Genomic DNA, 19,202 nt, shown 5'->3' on the forward strand with positions numbered 1-19,202 from the left:
GTCTTCATTATGAAAACCGCTCTGCGTAATTTTGCAGGTTCATTTGAACGTTAAACGTTACCGCCGAGCCGATCGTCTCATCTCGTTTGACAGCAAAATGAATAAAGCCATATCCCTTATTGCCAAACTTTTGCCTTTAAAGCTCGTCTGGCAGGTGGCTGCCGTTTGTCCACGTCTTGTTCCGTCCACTTTGCCGCTGTCAGGGCGCCAGAAAGGCAGCGCAGAGAGATCAGACTCTCCCGTCTATGAGAGTTAAGTGAAAACTAAATTGTCTTCTTCTTTTCCTTTTGTCTCTTTGTACATGCCGCCTGACTTGGCCTGCGCAGCCCTGTTTAATCTTATTCCCGTGGGTCTGAGAGTGGTGGCCATCCAGGGAGTGAAGAGCGGCTTCTACATCGGCATGAACGGCGAGGGCATGCTCTACAGCTCGGTAAGAGTGTGTGTGTGTGTGTGTGTGTGTGTGTGAGTGTGTCACCAGCATTTCTGCATTCGGCACACGTTTGGTTCCATCCTCTTTGATGACTATCCAGCATTAGCACAAGAGCCCTTGTGATGTACTGTTATTGTGTTGTTGTGAACCACTTTATCCTCCCACTTTGTTGATCAAGCAGCATGGCACATGTTTTACATTTAATTCGACATTGAGTTCAGGACTCATTGTTTCAAATTGCCAGCTCTCGTCTTATTGACTCGCCGTCCAAGTTTATCTGCAAACAAACGCTGCGCTCGCTTGTTGCTGGATATGCACTGAGGATAATTCAGATCGGAGAGCTAGCAGAGGGATTCGGTTGCAAAGTTAAATTGATTATCAAAACATCACAACATATCATTGTATTGGATGTTACCAGCATATGTTTGACATCCAAGGACTTAGAAAATACTTTGAGGTGATGTTATGGCATCCATCCATCCATTTTCTAAACTGTCCATCGCAGCTGACCCACACCATGGACTGGGCGGTAGCCAATCACAGGGCACATACAGACCAACAGCCATTCACATTGATACTTATGGACAATTTAGAGCAATATTTTTGGAGTGCTGTGTTCTTGCATTCCCCATCTCCATGCAGCTTAGAAGTGTTCCTTTTGATTTTGCTAGCTAGCTAATTGTCCTGGACGTGACGTTGCAAATCCTGCAGTTAGGACGTTGACTCCCATCACTATATTTATAGAGCACTTTAAAACAACCACCGCTGTTTTCCTAAGATGGAACCCCGGGGCAGCAGAAACAATAATAAAAACAGCAGAGGCCCCAGAATTGAACCCTGTGGAACACCATGTGTTCCGATACACATGTGAATTCATCTTGCACATATATTCGTCCGACCACTTTCTTTCTTCGACATAGTATGAAGGGATTACAATAATAAAGAAATCTCATGCCGTGCCATCATAACAATCAAAAGTCGACTACTGAGCGCACCAAATTCTATGCAGCATAGATAGGCCAAGCAAGTCGGGTGTGTGTCTTGACCTCCGCCGAACCCGTGAGACTGACTTACCGAACTCCTGGGCTTCCATCAAACTCAAGTTAAGAAACACTGATATAAATTAAATTGCCTCCTTATATTATTACTAGTGTTGTTCCGATACCGTTTTTTGGCCCCCCCGATACTGATTCCGATACCCGGCTTTGCGGTATCGGCCAATGCAGATACCATACCGATACCATTTTTTTTTCTCTTAACATGAAAAAGCTGACCTGCTATTGGTTCAAAGCATTCAAGGGCCAATAGGATATCTTGGCTCGGCATGCAGTGAACATGACACACATCAGTGAATGTTGTGCACGAACGAGCAAGACACAAGATGCTGCATTCAAAGTCCTATATTAGCGTCAGAATTAATGGTATCGGCATGTTACTTGTAAGTACTCACCGATACTGCATTAAAACGGTGGTATCGGGGCCTCTGCCGATACCAGTATCGCTATCGGAACGACACTAATTATTACACAACAAATTGGTGGATACTAGTTTTGGAATCAGTCATAATAGTTTATTCAATTATTGTTCAAGTTACTATAACTCAATCATGGGGACAACTTGCAACATCTACACAGGAGGGCCTAGACTAAAATATTTAGACTATTTTGGATCAATTTAATAAAATTTTTTGGGGGAAACTTTGACTGTCAGGAGTAGGGGTTGAACTCATTCGTTGATTTTACTACTGTGCATCGATTTTCAGTGTCTAATAATGACTTTGTGACATCGAGTCTTCCAATCAGCCATTTTACACAGGACATTCAAATTGCCAGTCTGCTGCTATCATTAGACTCATAACTCTCCGGTCAACAACACAACGCAGTCATACGTCTGCGTGGGTCCGACAATATAAAAAAATAAGATGGTTGTGGGAACGTATACACTAGCAACGTATTCAGCTCTATCCTTAAATACAATAAAAGCACAAGGGAAAAAGAGAAATGCTTCATTTTTTGGAGCCTGGCTACAATGTCCCATCTTACGACATGCTAGCTATGTAGCATTAGATGAGAACGGCCAGCTCACTGAAAAGAAAACATGCGCTCTCACTAACGGCGCAAGAGTGAGTTGTATTTTTTCACCGTTTGGTTTTATTTTTGTCTATAACGGTCCGTGGAAATATGTCTTTATGTGAAACTGATCCAACTTAGCACACAGAAACATCTATGTGGTCATCTTATGTGTAGCTACGTTACATACACGTTTTACTAAAAAAAATAAATAAATAAAATAAAAAACTTTTCTATGTGACATCAAACCTTTGAATCATGATATATATTTCTATATACCTAAAAAAAAAAGAAGACATTTCTTAGTGACCCCAAACTTATTATCATCTTTAAAATGAAAAATAATTTAAACAGTCTTCTGCACATTCATATTTCTTATTGCTTGTCAGCATTTTTCATTCCTTGAATTAATATGAACCAATGATCATTTTACTTTTATATACCGAATCCCGCATCAACAGAATTATTATTCCACTGGGTTCCAGAAATGAACACAGCGGGGGAGTAAATATTGCGCGGATAGATTTCTTATGCGGCGTAAGATGCGAGAAGCGCGGGCGAGTGTGGGTAGCCAATCGCCGGGTGGGGGTGGAAAGAGTCACGGATGTCAACTTGAATTTTGCTGCCCGTTACGGTGAGGATGAAAACGCGCTTCGGTAACACACTGGAATGTTTGACATGCAGAGGAAGTGAAAACGTGGCATACGCGCGGATACAGTAGAGACAGAAGCACATCCCTAGTTAACATACTTATATAACTTGCAGTCTCGTGGTGCCTAACCCAGTTGCAAATGGCAGTAAATGAAGGAAGGGGGGGGGGTTTGTGTTAACCGCAGCCCATCTGGCCCACTTGTTTCTAAAATGTCAAAATCCTCATGAAACGTTTGAAGGACAGACCGGCGTGTTTTTTGAAAGCATGTACTGGTAAGGGAGCCGTTTTATCAAGAATGAGACGGGTCCAGATGGTGACCATTTTGCTCTAGAGATGCAATATCCAGCAAATTTGTATCATTTCCGACCTGAGCGGGCTCCTGGGCCCGTGCGGGTTCAGACAAGGACGTAGAGTGAGCAAACGTGACCCATCTGGCTAGACTGATTTCATTCATAACTTAACTCTTTGACTGCCAAAAACGTTAAATAACGTTTAGTAAAATCCTATGGAGGAGTGCCAAAGACGTTAAAAGACGTTTTTTTTTCAAAACAGAGGTGAAACTAACCATTTTCTATTGTTGATTACTGAAAAATGGAAGAAGGTAGAAACAAACTTTTTTTTTCTGATGAAAGATGAGAGTCCAATCTTTCATTTGGTAGTATGTGTGTTTCCATAGTCCAAACACATAATTTTCTGTGGACCTTGAAAGATCAGTCAAAATGCTTAAATCGGCTGGCACCCACGGCATCCCTTTTCTGAAAACGCTTGGCAGTCAAAGAGTTAAGACTCATAAACAAGCTCGTAATGCTCTCAGCGATAACCTCCCACAGTCTAATTAATGTTAAATAGCACCCGGGCCGTCGTGTGATTCATTGGAATGACGGCAAATTGAGCGCACGGCGTGACCCGGGCCCTGCGTGCACCCCCGTTCATGAAAGCATCATTTGCGTCCGGCGGCGTCACGATCATTATGAATTACAAGCCGAGCGGTGCTCTTCGGTCAAATGGCGACTTTCAGCCTAACAGCCGTGACACTCCATTCATCCTGGTAATTATCCGCTTTATGGGCCGGCAAATGCAATTTTGACCTTTCTGGCCATGCACTGGAAATGTTTGTCAAAATGGAGTGTTTTTTTGTGTGTGTGTGTGCGATGACCGCAGAAAGTGCATTTTGATTAAAAACATGAGGCAAATGCACTTTGGTCAGGTTGCCGGGATGGGAAACATGGGAAATCCGCATGCATCAGTAAGCAGAATGTTTAGAGAGCTGGACTTATGAGCCTCGGACGGTGCTCATACAGTAGATGGACTAAATTAGCATATGGATTGCAAAGCGCATATTCCCGCATACGATTATTCAGCAGTACAGGTTGCATGTAGAAGACAGTGTGGGAATTTAGTGGGGCTGAGTAACTTTGAAAAATAAATTGAGCTTTTTGCCCTCAATATTGCGATTGTGATTTAACATGCAATGATTTAGCCCTCCTGCCGTCTAATTTTCAAACACAAGCAATACATTATTAAAAATAAATAATTAATAAATAAATCTGTGCTACAGATTAAATAAATAATGACTACAATTAATGAATGAATGAATTAATTATAAGTGTGTGACAATAAACAATAACAGATTTATCATACATAAATGTGTAATAAATAAAAGCAAATGTACCATCAATTATTATGACAGACAGTTTGTCAACTTCAATTAGAGTTGCTAACACACTAAAAACACTAACTTACTAAATTGAGATTTTTGCCCCCCAATATTGTGATTGAGATTTAATATTTAGTCCTCTTCCCGTGTAGTGTTCAAAAAACACAAGCAATAAATTAATTATTAAAAATAAATAATTAATAAATAAACAAATCTGTGCTGTATACAGATTGAATAAATAATGAATCGAATTAATTAATAAATTATTATCTGTGTGACAAACAATATCAGATTTATTATACATAATTGAGTTGGATTTATAGGTTAAATAAATAAAAGCAAATTAACCATGAATTAATATGAAAGACAGTTTTCAACTTCAATTAGAGTTGTTATCTCACTAAGCACTTTGACTTGCAGTCTTTCAAGAATTCACTACGACTATTTAACAAAATGTCTGGCATGTAGGCCCAAACGGCGCAAACATAAATCAGTATGCCATAAATCAGATTACAACAATGCAAACACATCTGAAACTTTATCACTTCAACTTTTCATGTTTCATGAAATGAAACAATATGTAAAAAAACAAACAAACAAACAAACAATCTGATCTGATTTCAATTAATTGTCCTGCTCTACAATTTAATATGCGCTTCAAGGGGAACATTTGTGTTCACACATTTACGACACTCCACATGGTGCAATGACAGCCATAAAATAAGCCCTTCACTTTTTACTTTCAATGCAACTTGCGTTTATTATTGTTTGCCCATACGGTTCTCTATCTGACAAGCTCTTCATCTCTCGCCCATCCGTGCGCTTGTTTTATTGTCTTACTATCAACTCTCTCCCTAAAATCTCAAGCGTACACAGCAATCGCTCTCATGGGAGGTCATTATTGTGGACTATCCCTCTTATTTTGGTCACGCTTCTCTCACTGCTGCTTTTCTGTCTCGTCGTGCCGTGGCGGCGTGAGATTTGGGAAGCCATTTAGGTAGCTGTTGGCTTTTTTTTTTTTATGCCGCCGGTGTTCATCAGTTTAAGTGGTCGCCGTTGATTGGTTAGAGCCCTATTGAGGCTTTTGCTGATGAGGCTGTGAGTGAGCGGGCTTGATAATGCTTGTGTGGAGTGTTTTAGCCCTGTTAGTGTGTGGGGGCTGAGCAGCTACAATGAAGATACATACCCCTTCCATTATTCATAAATTCTTCTCAATATGACCTAGTTTGCTGTAGCCAGGCACAGCAAGAATCGTCATTCTATCTATCTATCTAGCTATCTATCTATCTGGTTAGCAAAGTTTCTATCTATCTGGCTAGCTAGTTAGCAAAGTATCTATCTATCTGGCTAGCTAGTTAGCAAAGTATCTAGCCAGCTGGCTAGCTAGCTAGCTAAGTATCTAGCCAGCTGGCTAGCTAGCTATCCATCCATCCATCCAACAGACAGTGGAAGCAACAATTCCATTGATTTTCAATATTATTCCACACTCCGTGCCCATGTTTTACTGTCTGTCAATGCAAGGACTTAGGATACCTGATCGTTAATTACTTCTCTTTTTTTGTAGGTATTTAGCACAGTTGACGTACTGTATAAAATTCTTAGATTTGTCGTCTTAAAACCCCCCTTTCCAAGCAATGAATTTGCCCAATAGCAAAGATTAGGACACAAAGTTAGAATAGACAGAAATATCACGCAAGTCACATAAGTTTTGTGCGTATCAACATAAGCCAAGAATTTCAGTGAGTGAGCATCTGGCAAAATGTGCGGGTATAAGAATTTAGTTTCAGCACATGAGTAACTTGTGGTATCGGTGGAGAACATCATAATGGTGCCACCCATCTGTCTGTCATCCTCCATTAACAAAGAAGTAGCCTGCTAACTAACAAACAGATGGGAAAGCAAAATACAACGCTCCACTGAATTTTCTTTGGTGGAGGAATCTGCTTTCTCTTACTGACTCGCGTCCAATTCTTTGTGCTAGCTACAGCATTATCTGCTTGAGAGTGGTCTTTTGTGAGACTTTTGTACAAATAGCGTATATTCCTTGTCGGTTGACTGGCCTATCATCTATCTCTATCCACCTAACCATCTAGCTCGGGCTAACTATCCATCCATCTAGAGTAACTGCTCCTATTCTTTTTTTATTTAACACGGGACTAAATTCACTGCTTCTTATTTATGTCACGGAAATAAATGGCACGTCACAGTAAAACCTTCACTGAAGGTCCTAAAGGAGTGAGTCAACGTTGAGGAAGGTTAGAGAGAGTGGTTAATTTTTGTTTGAGGTAAAAAAATAAAAATAAAAAGAGCCAAAATGAAATGCTACCTTGGCTTTCACGTTTTATATCAGCATGCATAGTTTTCAGTGAATTGCTTCATTTGTTCTGTTTAAAAAGCTTGAGCTAAGATCACCAGATTTTATGGGTGATGCCTCAAACAGCTATTTTTTGTCTTCGGTTATGAATGACCAAGTATTTACAAAATATTATTTGCCAGAACCTTTCAGACAAAAAGCTTTTTTTTTTTTGCCATTCAGCTATTTCTCTCCTTGACCATTGGGATATTAGCACGTTTGTGGTTTGCTTTCAGTCATTCATCATCACTGGAAGGTCTTCAGCAAGGTCAACACACAACCACATGCTGACTCTTTGGAGCGACCAAACAGAGAAGCGGGGAGTGAAAAGGAAAAGTGGTGTGAGAGAATCGACCAGTCTAGACCATACCTGACCTGAATTCTTGACGGAATATGAATGAGCACCTTGGGGATTCCATGTCAGTCCTGGGATTTTCTTTAAGGCCAAGTTTTTCAGGTGCATTCCTGGCTCAGGCCCAAATTCAAATGGAAGTCCTTCCAGAATCGTCTGCAGCCTGGTACAAAGTCAAAGAACACCTGTCGCCAACACTCATTAGAATTCTGAATGCGTTCAACGCACTTCTGCTGGCAGCCCAGTTTCATATCCATTACATCTCGCTGTTGTTCTTTTCTCTTCGTCTGCCAAACGACGTCACCACTCGCCTCTCGCAGGGACCTGACACACAAATCAATAATCACAGACTTAATTTAAGCAGATAGAGTGGAATCATTAGGAAATTGAGAAAATTAAAACACAGAAAGGCACAAAAAAGGTTGATTAATGACTTTCATGATGGAGAAAGTTTAAATGAAAGATGCCTTGTTTTTCCAAAAAAATGCACGAGTTGTTTTTCATCCCCATCCTCTCTGGAAACCTATTCACCAAAGTTGTCTTTTTTTCCCATCTATCTTCCACCGCTTATCCGAGTTCGGGTCGCGGGGGCAGCAGCTTTAGTAGAGAAGCCAAGACTTCCTTCTCCCCAGCCACTTCAACCAGCTCCTCCAGCGGTATCCCAAGGCGTTCCCAGGCCAGCCGAGAGACATAGGCTATGTTCACACTGCAAGTCTTAATGCTCAATTCCGATTTTTGGGTGAAATCTGATTTTTTGAGTAAGCGTTCACACGTTACCTATTAATTGCGACCTCAGTCTGTCTGCTGTTTCACATGCATCGTACGCGACCTACGCCGTTTCGACTTTACGGCGCCTGTGCCTCGTCCGTAGCACCTTCTTTTTCGTTAATTTCCCACACTAACCACGCCGTTTTAAAGTTATTTAAAGTTGCGTTGTTGGTACCTCCAATAACGGACGTCCATCGAGCAAGTCGGCTCGCCATCAGGTGCGCCACATTTCCATGTAAGTTTCCATTAGCTCCATTGGTTCCGGCCTCTTCTGGGTCACGCGAATATGTTTTTTTTTTTAATTACTGTAAGTATTTTGATGTAAATACTGGCTTTAAAAGTGAAATCTGACTTATTTCAAAATTCGGGTTACATCGCCAGCGTAGGAACGTAACTCGGCCGTAACTCAAAGACTTCCTGTATTACGAAACGTATGGTGTTCCACAGGGTTCAATTTTGGGGCCTCTGTTGTTTTCATTCAATCTGCTGAGTTAGTTATGGGAGTCAATGTCCTAACTTCATTATTGGCAATTCCAAGTTGAGAAGTTGCAGCACAACTTGCTATCTAGCAAAACTAAAGGAACACTTCCTTAACCTGCACGGAGATGTGGAATACAAGAACACAATGCTTTCTGAATTCAAGGTGAAGAGAGACACATTCTATTTTGATACAATTGCAATCAGCCATGATTTGAATTAATGGATACTATTGTTTACATGCTCTCAAATCTCTGTTGCCAGCCAAAACAGCAGCACCAACTCATGCACATCAACATTTTCAAGCACAAATTATAGATAAGAATATGGATGAGAGGCCCGAACAGAAAAAAAAAAAGTCGCACTTTCACCCCTCCTGAATTTTTTATCTCACAGCCCCAACTTAAGAACCCCTGAGATTTGAGATGACATTTAACTGCAGAAGGGATTAATAATGTTAGAACATTAATACATGCTCCATAATTCACATTTATATACTGTTCCCCAGTTTTGTTCCCCAGTGTTTTCTTTCGCTTCCAGCTGAAAAATGGAATGGCACCCGTGAGCGATACCCTTTGCCAATTCTCAGTCCTATATAAATGTGATGTAAATTAGAGCTGCGCCCAGCAATTAACAGGCCCTCGCACACTTTATGATGGTGAAGCCCCAAAACGGTCATCAGCCTTTGATGCCATGCTCTGCCCACATGAGGTGGGCTTTGCAATATAGCATCACCCCGTCTAGGGCAGGGATGGGCAACTTATATGCTGCAATTTTTCATCAGTGCTACTGGGGTGACCCCCACAGGACACACACTTTCAAACCAAATGTAAAAAAATAAATAAAAATGCAAATATGGACAAAATGCATGCATACATGTAACATACGTGCTCTTAATATATGTAATTTTCCATAATACATTTTCAATGCATGTATAAAATATCAGATGCTCTATGCCACCAACAAAGGGTTTGAAGAAAACAACAAAATAACCACATAAGGTGATTTTTTCTTCCAGTGCAAAGGGCTCTCTTGCATAGAAATTACCATTCAAGGACGGCACAAAACAGCTTGAACAGCAAACCATCAAGTGCAAGAACTCATTTTGTGCATTTTCCCCCCATAAAAATCAACTCACTCAAAATTTAAATATTTTTGAGGTTCTCTGCATATCTCTTTGACTGCCAGACGTTTTCAGAAAAAGGATGCCGTGGGTGCCAGCCGATTTAAGCATTTTTGACTGATCTTTCAAGGTCCACAGAAAATTATGTGTTTGGACTATGGAAACACACATACTACCAAATAAAAGATTGGACTCTCATCTTTCATCAGAAAAAAAAGTTTGTTTCTACCTTATTCCGTTTTTCAGTAATCAACAATAGAAAATGGTTAGTTTCACCTCTGTTTTGAAAAAACGTCTTTTAACGTCTTTGGCACTCCTCCATAGGATTTTACTAAGCGTTATTTAACGTTTTTGGCAGTCAAAGAGTTAAAATTCTGCTGAAACAATTGTATAAGGCTATACTCATGTTGTAATATAGGACAGAATAAGTGCAACTTAAGCTATGTCTGCCAACTACTGGTGACTCATGATATTACAACTTAAAGCAAAAATACAGTGAATGCATGTTGGTACCCACAAATTTGTATATTCACAGTTTTTTCCACCCTTTTTCCCCAATTTTTTTTTATATATATATATATTTTTTTCACAGATATTTTCCCCTATATCTCCCAGCTTTTTGTGGTTGTTTAAAGATTTTTTGTGGGTTTGTAAAAAATGCGAAAAAAAATATTTATTTATTTTATTTATTTATTTAAGTATTTATTTACTCATTCAGTGGTCTACGGCTGTGTTTCTCAGCCAGAATTTCACACACACACAAAAATCTCACAGAACACAACCAAACCAAACCACACAAAATGTATATACTGTATATTAAACCTGTTGTATGACTGGCAAAAAACAAAACGAAAAAAAAACAGCAATTTCAAGATGACCCTCATATGCATTTTTGTAATCACTCTTCTGTTTATTAGCCCTGAAATCTTCTTTGGTAGCTCTAACAACTACGCTTCATTACGTATTCCTCTCAGACAAAGCAACTCACAAACCACTTGGCATGCATTTTAGAGCGTGAGCGTGCTGCACTCCTTTTCGGTGTTTATTCCTCTTCATTGTGTGCTTCACGCGAATCCATTAAGGAGATTTCATTAATCATGAGAGACTGCGACCCGCGTTCCTCACCTCATTTTTCCCACTCAGTCATCGGCAAACAAGGCGCACTGTCAGACTTCAAAGTCACTTACATGCTGCCCTTATCATTCCCAAGAGCTTTTTCTTCAACACGCAACCAAAGTCCAAGCCAAGCTCAAGGAGTGATGATGTCCTTGCGCCTGCGTTGCTTGGAGGGGACACTGTAGCGTGACAGCTTCTGAGGAGCAGTACAGCGCTCTCATGCTTGTGACTTTTTTTGGTCCGGGCACCTTTTACAGGAGAGAAAATTTTGCCAATTACAGTAAACATAACTATCATGTGCACTCCTAAATGCCATGGGAATTGTTATATTATGAACATTTTAACCCGGAGAAAGCAACTGAGCCAAATCAATTTAAATGTAATTAATACAGTAGTACCTTGACTTCTGTACGAGTGATCCAAATAATTGTGTTTTTTTTGTTGCTTGACTTTTTTTTTTTTTTTTTATGCTTTGACTTGCGAGCAAAACTGCTAAATGGTGGCAGCGCTAGCTAAACAACGAGCAGCTATATCGCAGACAGTGGACATTTTTGTTTATTACCATTTCCAATTGAAGTTTATTATCAAACCAAACACAAAACAGTGTTGTTATGTCTTTAAAACAACCACGTTCTGCTTGGGAAAGTCTGCTAGCTTAATGCTAACACAATGCAAACTGTCATATATGGGCTAACTAGTGCTGGGCGATATGGAAAAAAACGAAACGTATGGTGTTATTTTGCCGTAACCGGCAACCCTCCTGTGAGCGTTATTTTGCCGTGAATGTCTCTGATTGGTCAATAAGAGGAGCGAGAAAATGCCTTGATTGCTTGTAGACATTACTAGTGGGTATGAATAACGCAAATGTGCATGTTTACGCCGTCTTGTCGAGAGCACGTTAGCTTAGCATAAAAAGTCACGTCAAATATGAGGAGAGTTACCGGTCACGGTAAAATAACCACCGCAGATTGTTCATCTTATCCAAACAATACGCGGCCACTTCAGTATTATCTAACAACAGTCTGTTTGTTTTTGTTTTTATAAGGAGTGCGTCTAATCAAGAGTGCTCCAGTAATGAACTTTTGTTCACGCCAAACAACACAAGCTGTGTCCATGTCATCCTCGCGTGTCCCTTTTTTTTTTTAGCCTGTGCATCCTCTTAACTTTAACGGCAACAGTTGTCCTGCACAATTTGCAAACAATTGTATTTTTTGCACCATATCTGACCTCTTGTAACCAAACAGCCTCCACACGACGAAAGTAACTCACTCCCACTTTGCCGACAGAACTGGCTGCAGCTCACAGCCTCACACGATTCCGACATGGTTTTTATGCAGCAGCGAGCGACGCATGTACGCCCCAAATAGAGACGAAGATGTATGATGTCACGCGTCACGTCAATTTCACGATAGTTCAAATTTTATTCACCCAAAAAACTACACCAGTATTATCGTAGATGTATGATATGGACTAAAAAATGTTTCTGTATTATACTGCCCCCTAATGGCCAAGACACACAATGAATTAATCATGACGTTTACTTCTTTACATTCGGTTTAATTATTTAGCCTATTATATGTTTTTATAAAGTACAATACTGCAAGTATGGTCACGGCAGAACTTAAAGGCTGCAATTAGAAATGAGCTAGTTTACAAAATCACAGTCAATTAAAATATTTTGTACTACTTAAATGTAGCTAATATTTTTTTTTTGTAGAGGATAAAGAATATATGCCTGTTGGTATTGTTATATTACTACGTGTTGCACCATTGTTTGTGTTGAAATACATGTTGCTTCTAAAACTGAGACTGTTAGTATATTTTGTTTGTTAGCCTTAAGCCAATTTTCCTAAGGCAAAGCTATGTGGTTACTTTAAGCCTCTCTGGAAGAGTTGTTCAAAATTTGCTTAAACTGCTACTTATTGTGAAATAAGTTGAGTTGAGTTCACTGCCACCATAGAGCGCTTATATCTCAAGTTTGGTAATTGGTTTAGTATGTTTGTGGACCAGTGTACTTCTGCACATATGCGCTACATTTCAAAATGAAACATCTTCTTTGGCAAGGTCACATACTGTATACACCCATGAACAGGCAGTTATCATCCGCCTTACTCCTTCCTTATCCTTGCACTAAAACATAAGATTATATTATACGAGGTCTTGTCAAATATGTTGTATAATTGAAAAGGCATGCATTTTCCAACAATATTAATTGCAAATTAACTCATTCACTGCCATTGACGGCTATAGACGTCAAAAATTCATTTGAACTATTTTATTAGTTCAGCATTTTTTTCCACTTTTGTTAACAAGAGTATGAAAACCTAGGAAAAAAATGTATTGTACATTTAGAACGGATATAAAATTTGTGATTAATCTTGAGTTTAAATAATTGAACAAAAAAGAAAATATAAAAAAAATTAAAGGAGTCAAACGATTACATTTTTAAATTGTAATTAATCGCATGACTTCAATAGTTAACTCATGACTAATCACATTTCATATCTGTTCTCAATGAACAAAAACAATTCTAGGTTTTCATACTCTTGTTAACAAAAGTGGAAAAAAATGTGAAACAAATAAAAATAGTTCAAATGATTTTTTGACGTCTATAGCCGTCAATGGCAGTGAATGAGTTAATTTATGAACCCCCAAATTATATCTCTCGGACCCCATTTAGAGAACCACTGCTGTAATGTGCTTGACCCGATTTGGACTTATAACAGATGAAGAAGGGCCGATACTTGATGGTGTGCACTGTGTCATTGTCTGCCTTACACACACACACACACACACACACACACACACGCACGCCTGCACACGCACGCCAGACAGGCAGGACGTGACCCGCCGAGCCCCAGCCCAGATAGAGACTTCTGCACTTTGACGCAACGTCCGCAGGCCCAGATAACTCGATCCTGCCCTCCCTGCTGCTGACCCGCGGAGTGGTGTCCATATTGCGCTGACCTCAGTGACCTCACCTTCCCAAAGTCCTTTACGGTGCTTGCCTTGCATGCTCGCGTCTTTTAGGAATGATCGGGCAGTGACTCAAGCTGTTGCTGAGCTGTGAAATGCTGCGCGAGCATAGCGCCCGCATACACACACAAACGCACACACACACACGCGCGTCCTCTTTAGACAACATATGGCAGCCTTTATTTTTAATTAGTCCATACTTTGTAACACCAATGAGATGGATACACACAGATAAACAACGCAATTAGCTGGTGAGCCGAAATAGAGATGGAGTTTAATTCCTATCGGTGCGTTTAATTAATGTCAATGTTAATATTCGCAGTTTGTTGTACTGCCCTCTAGTGGTCAACAACACCACTAAAGTTTTATAATTCAGGAATCACAATAGAAGAAGACTGCTAAAACTTGGCGCCGCCCCAAAAACACTCACAACTGTTTATATTAAAAGTTTGAATAAGGAATATTCTACAAACTTGAATAACCGAGCAACTTCAAATTTATTTTATTTTAACATTACCCTTAATAAATGACTTATCCGAACTACCATTAACAATCCAGGGTTCTCGCAGACATACAAATCTTTGCTCTCATACTTCCTCCTTGAGACCAATTCCTATTTGCACAGTGCTTTGGGACAATCTTGTAGCATCTAAGAGTATCATAGAAAGTGCACAAATACCACAAAGACGTTTTTAAGCAAGTAAGGGAGTACACGTTAACTGAAAACCTACACTGTAATATTTTTCTAATTACTTGTGCATAATTGAGCAAATGTAACAAGCAGAAAGAATATGTCGAATTCATTTACATCCTCAACCTTTTTTTTTTTTTTTTTGACTAGCTGTACTTTAATTCTTTCTGTGACTTTACACATGCACACATGTGCACGCACACACAGCTTGCCATAAATGGTCGCCTCCAGCGGGAATTGGAAATTGGCCAACTTCAAAAGGGCACAGAAACCTGCAGGAGATATTGCCAACACACACACACACACACACACACACACACACACACACACACGCACGCGCGCGCGCACACACACGCACACACACACACACACACACACACACACACACACACACACACACACACACACACACACACACACACACACACACACACACACACACACACACACACACACACGCACACACACACACACACACACACACACACAAATCCTGCTTTAAAATGAGATTAGGCTGTGTAGAACCAATCCAGCTGTTCTGCATCGCTACAGCTATCTGCCCAAATACAACTTGACTCGTTTTCAAGGTGTCTGCTTCAGATAAAGACGGAGTGCGGAGGGTATACATTAAAAAAAAAAAGAAAAAGTTGTGCTTTTTTAAACTTTTTAATTCAATTTCCAGGTGTCTGGACATGCCTTTGTCAAAAATACTCCCCCACAGAATTATAGCACATTTTTAGCCTGGTTCTGTCTTATACAAGTGAACGACTGTATATCCCCAACCTCTTGTATACAGGTACACGACAGCTCTCATTACCATAACAACTGGTGGTGGAACCTGAGTCTTGGAGCAGAGCCCAGAGTATGTTGGGGGGGGGGGGGGTGGGTTGAGCAACCATGAAGTCATTAAAAAGCTTTTCACTCATGAAGGCAGCATTTTCACCAAACACAAATTCACCTTGCAGTGAAAAAGAAAATTCACGACGAGACAAGATTTTAAGTCGTCATATTGCAATGATGACTTTAAAACTTGTTGTGACGAGGTATTAAATATGTCGATTTCAAATCCCATCACGATTTCAAATCTGGTCACGACGACTTTAAAACTCGTCACGATGCCTTTAAATCAGGACTTCAAATCTTGTCGGACACAATATTAAATCTTGTCACGACAAATTTAAGTCTCATGACGTTATGACTTCAAATATCGCCACGACTTTAAGACTTGTCACAATGACCTTTAAACCCATCACAATGACTTCTAATCTCATCACAACTAACTCGTCATGACGACATCAAATCTCATGATGACTTTACATCTCATCACTACTTCAAATCTCGTCACGACTACAAATCCCATCATGACTTCAAATCCCGTTTAGTCACAAATTCAAATCTCACCACAATGACTTCAAATCTCATCACGACTTAAAATATCGCCACATCTTCAAATCTTGTCATGACTACAAATCCCATGACTTCAAATACCTTGTGACGAGGTATTAAAGTTGTCGATTTCAAATCCCATCACGATTTCAAATCTCATCACAATAACTTCAAATCTCATCACGATGACTTCAAATCTCGTTTTGGCTTTTAATCTCATCATGACTTAAAATCTCACCACGACTTCAAATATCGTCACGACTACAAATCCCATCATGACTTCAAATCTCGTCAGTCACAAATTCAAATCTCATCATGACTTCAAATATCGCCACAACTTCAAATCTCGTCAGAACTGCAAATCCCATGACTTCAAGTCCCGTTTAGTCATGAATTCGAATCTCATCACGATGACTTCAAATCTCATCACGATGACTTCATATCTCGTCTTGACTTCAAATATGGCTACAACTTAAAATCTCATCACGACTACTAATCTCATCATGACTTCAAATCTCGTCAGTCACAAATTCAAATCTCATCACGATGACTTCAAATCTCGTCTTGATTTAAAATCTCATCATCACTTAAAATATCACCACAACTTCAAATCTCGTCATGACTACAAATCCCATGACTTCAAATACCTTGTGACGAGGTATTAAAGTTGTCGATTTCAAATCCCATCACGATTTCAAATCTCATCACAATAACTTCAAATCTCATCACGATGACTTCAAATCTCGTTTTGGCTTTTAATCTCATCATGACTTAAAATCTCACCACGACTTCAAATATCGTCACGACTACAAATCCCATCATGACTTCAAATCTCGTCAGTCACAAATTCAAATCTCATCATGACTTCAAATATCGCCACAACTTCAAATCTCGTCACAACTGCAAATCCCATGACTTCAAGTCCCGTTTAGTCATGAATTCGAATCTCATCACGATGACTTCAAATCTCATCACGATGACTTCATATCTCGTCTTGACTTCAAATATGGCTACAACTTAAAATCTCATCACGACTACTAATCTCATCATGACTTCAAATCTCGTCAGTCACAAATTCAAATCTCATCACGATGACTTCAAATCTCGTCTTGATTTAAAATCTCATCATCACTTAAAATATCACCACAACTTCAAATCTCGTCATGACTACAAATCCCATGACTTCAAATACCTTGTGACGAGGTATTAAAGTTGTCGATTTCAAATCCCATCACGATTTCAAATCTCATCACAATAACTTCAAATCTCATCACGATGACTTCAAATCTCGTTTTGGCTTTTAATCTCATCATGACTTAAAATCTCACCACGACTTCAAATATCGTCACGACTACAAATCCCATCATGACTTCAAATCTCGTCAGTCACAAATTCAAATCTCATCATGACTTCAAATATCGCCACAACTTCAAATCTCGTCACAACTGCAAATCCCATGACTTCAAGTCCCGTTTAGTCATGAATTCGAATCTCATCACGATGACTTCAAATCTCATCACGATGACTTCATATCTCGTCTTGACTTCAAATATGGCTACAACTTAAAATCTCATCACGACTACTAATCTCATCATGACTTCAAATCTCGTCAGTCACAAATTCAAATCTCATCACGATGACTTCAAATCTCGTCTTGATTTAAAATCTCATCATCACTTAAAATATCACCACAACTTCAAATCTCGTCATGACTACAAATCCCATGACTTCAAATACCTTGTGACAAGGTATTAAAGTTGTCGATTTCAAATCCCATCACGATTTCAAATCTCATCACAATAACTTCAAATCTCATCACGATGACTTCAAATCTCGTTTTGGCTTTTAATCTCATCATGACTTAAAATCTCACCACGACTTCAAATATCGTCACGACTACAAATCCCATCATGACTTCAAATCTCGTCAGTCACAAATTCAAATCTCATCATGACTTCAAATATCGCCACAACTTCAAATCTCGTCAGAACTGCAAATCCCATGACTTCAAGTCCCGTTTAGTCATGAATTCGAATCTCATCACGATGACTTCAAATCTCATCACGATGACTTCATATCTCGTCTTGACTTAAAATCTGGTCATGACTTCAAATATGGCTACAACTTAAAATCTCATCACGACTACTAATCTCATCATGACTTCAAATCTCGTCAGTCACAAATTCAAATCTCATCACGATGACTTCAAATCTCGTCTTGATTTAAAATCTCATCATCACTTAAAATATCGCCACAACTTCAAATCTCGTCATGACTACAAATCCCATGACTTCAAATCCTGTTTAGTCATGAATTCAAATCACGATGACTTCATATCTCGTCAACTTCTATTATTTAAATGATGTCCACCATGACGTTAAAATGGGTCTGAAGTGCCGAACAGCTCGCTCACAGACACGTTTTCAGAACTAGGCAGATAGCAAAAGATTTACGTGGTGGTTTCATTTCACACTTCATGGGTGGACGGGCACTTCAGAGAGCCAACTATTTGTATACAAGCCATTAAAAAAGTCGATTTTTCCATAATATGTCCCCTATAAATTGAGACCAGGCTCCATAAAAGCAAAGCATCTGTTCCGCATCAACTCCATCTATCTGCACAAATATGACTTTACTCATTTTTTAAGGTGTCTGGTTCAGATAAAGAGGAGATCCCGGGTACATTTTCAAAACGAATATGTTCATATTAAATCCATTTATGCATGAGTTGACTGCTGCTTAAGAGATGATTCTGCCACCACCTTATACTTTATGTGGCTATGGTATTCTTGTGATGATACAGTGTTGTCTTTGCACCATAAATACTGGAACTTTTGGTGTTTTGACCAAATACTTAACCTTCATTTTGTCAGACCGCGAAACATTTCCCCACATCCTGGTGAATTTCTTTCTTTGTAAGAAAAGACACAATGCACCAGCAGAATGCCATATTCAAGGTGAAGGCTTCTTCTTCTTCAGTTGGGACTAAGGTTTTAGTCAGGTTAATTTGCGCATAAAAGATAAAACCTTCCGGCTTCCACTAGAAAAGCTCAAGATGAATTCATCAGCATACATCTAAATCAGTAAAAGAATGCCTTCATCAGGACAAAAATGCAAGTTTTGTAACAGGCAGGAGTCCGAGCCGAGATGTG

At 39.5% G+C, this 19,202-nt stretch overlaps 1 protein-coding gene and 1 long non-coding RNA gene across 6 annotated transcripts in view; one reads left to right on the top strand and one right to left on the bottom strand.

The window, feature by feature from the left end:
- The window catches only part of fgf12a (fibroblast growth factor 12a), a 65,844-nt gene that overhangs the window by 35,998 nt on the left and 10,644 nt on the right, over positions 1–19,202 (top strand). For all 4 annotated transcript variants that reach the window (XM_077556488.1, XM_077556485.1, XM_077556486.1 and 1 more), the window contains one exon: positions 327–430. In XM_077556488.1, coding sequence (XP_077412614.1) covers positions 327–430 — 104 coding nt within the window. The remainder of the gene's footprint in view (positions 1–326; positions 431–19,202) is intronic.
- The window catches only part of LOC144043190 (uncharacterized), a 44,940-nt gene that overhangs the window by 10,477 nt on the left and 15,261 nt on the right, over positions 1–19,202 (bottom strand). The window contains exon 3 of one of the 2 annotated variants that reach the window (XR_013291064.1): positions 7,532–7,837. This is a non-coding gene — a long non-coding RNA (uncharacterized LOC144043190). Of the gene's footprint in view, positions 1–7,043; positions 7,838–19,202 lie in introns of those variants that run through there. The other variant, XR_013291063.1, reaches the window with a different exon arrangement.

The sequence above is a fragment of the Vanacampus margaritifer genome, chromosome 2 (genome assembly GCF_051991255.1).
Source record: "Vanacampus margaritifer isolate UIUO_Vmar chromosome 2, RoL_Vmar_1.0, whole genome shotgun sequence".
Lineage (NCBI taxonomy): Eukaryota > Metazoa > Chordata > Actinopteri > Syngnathiformes > Syngnathidae > Vanacampus > Vanacampus margaritifer.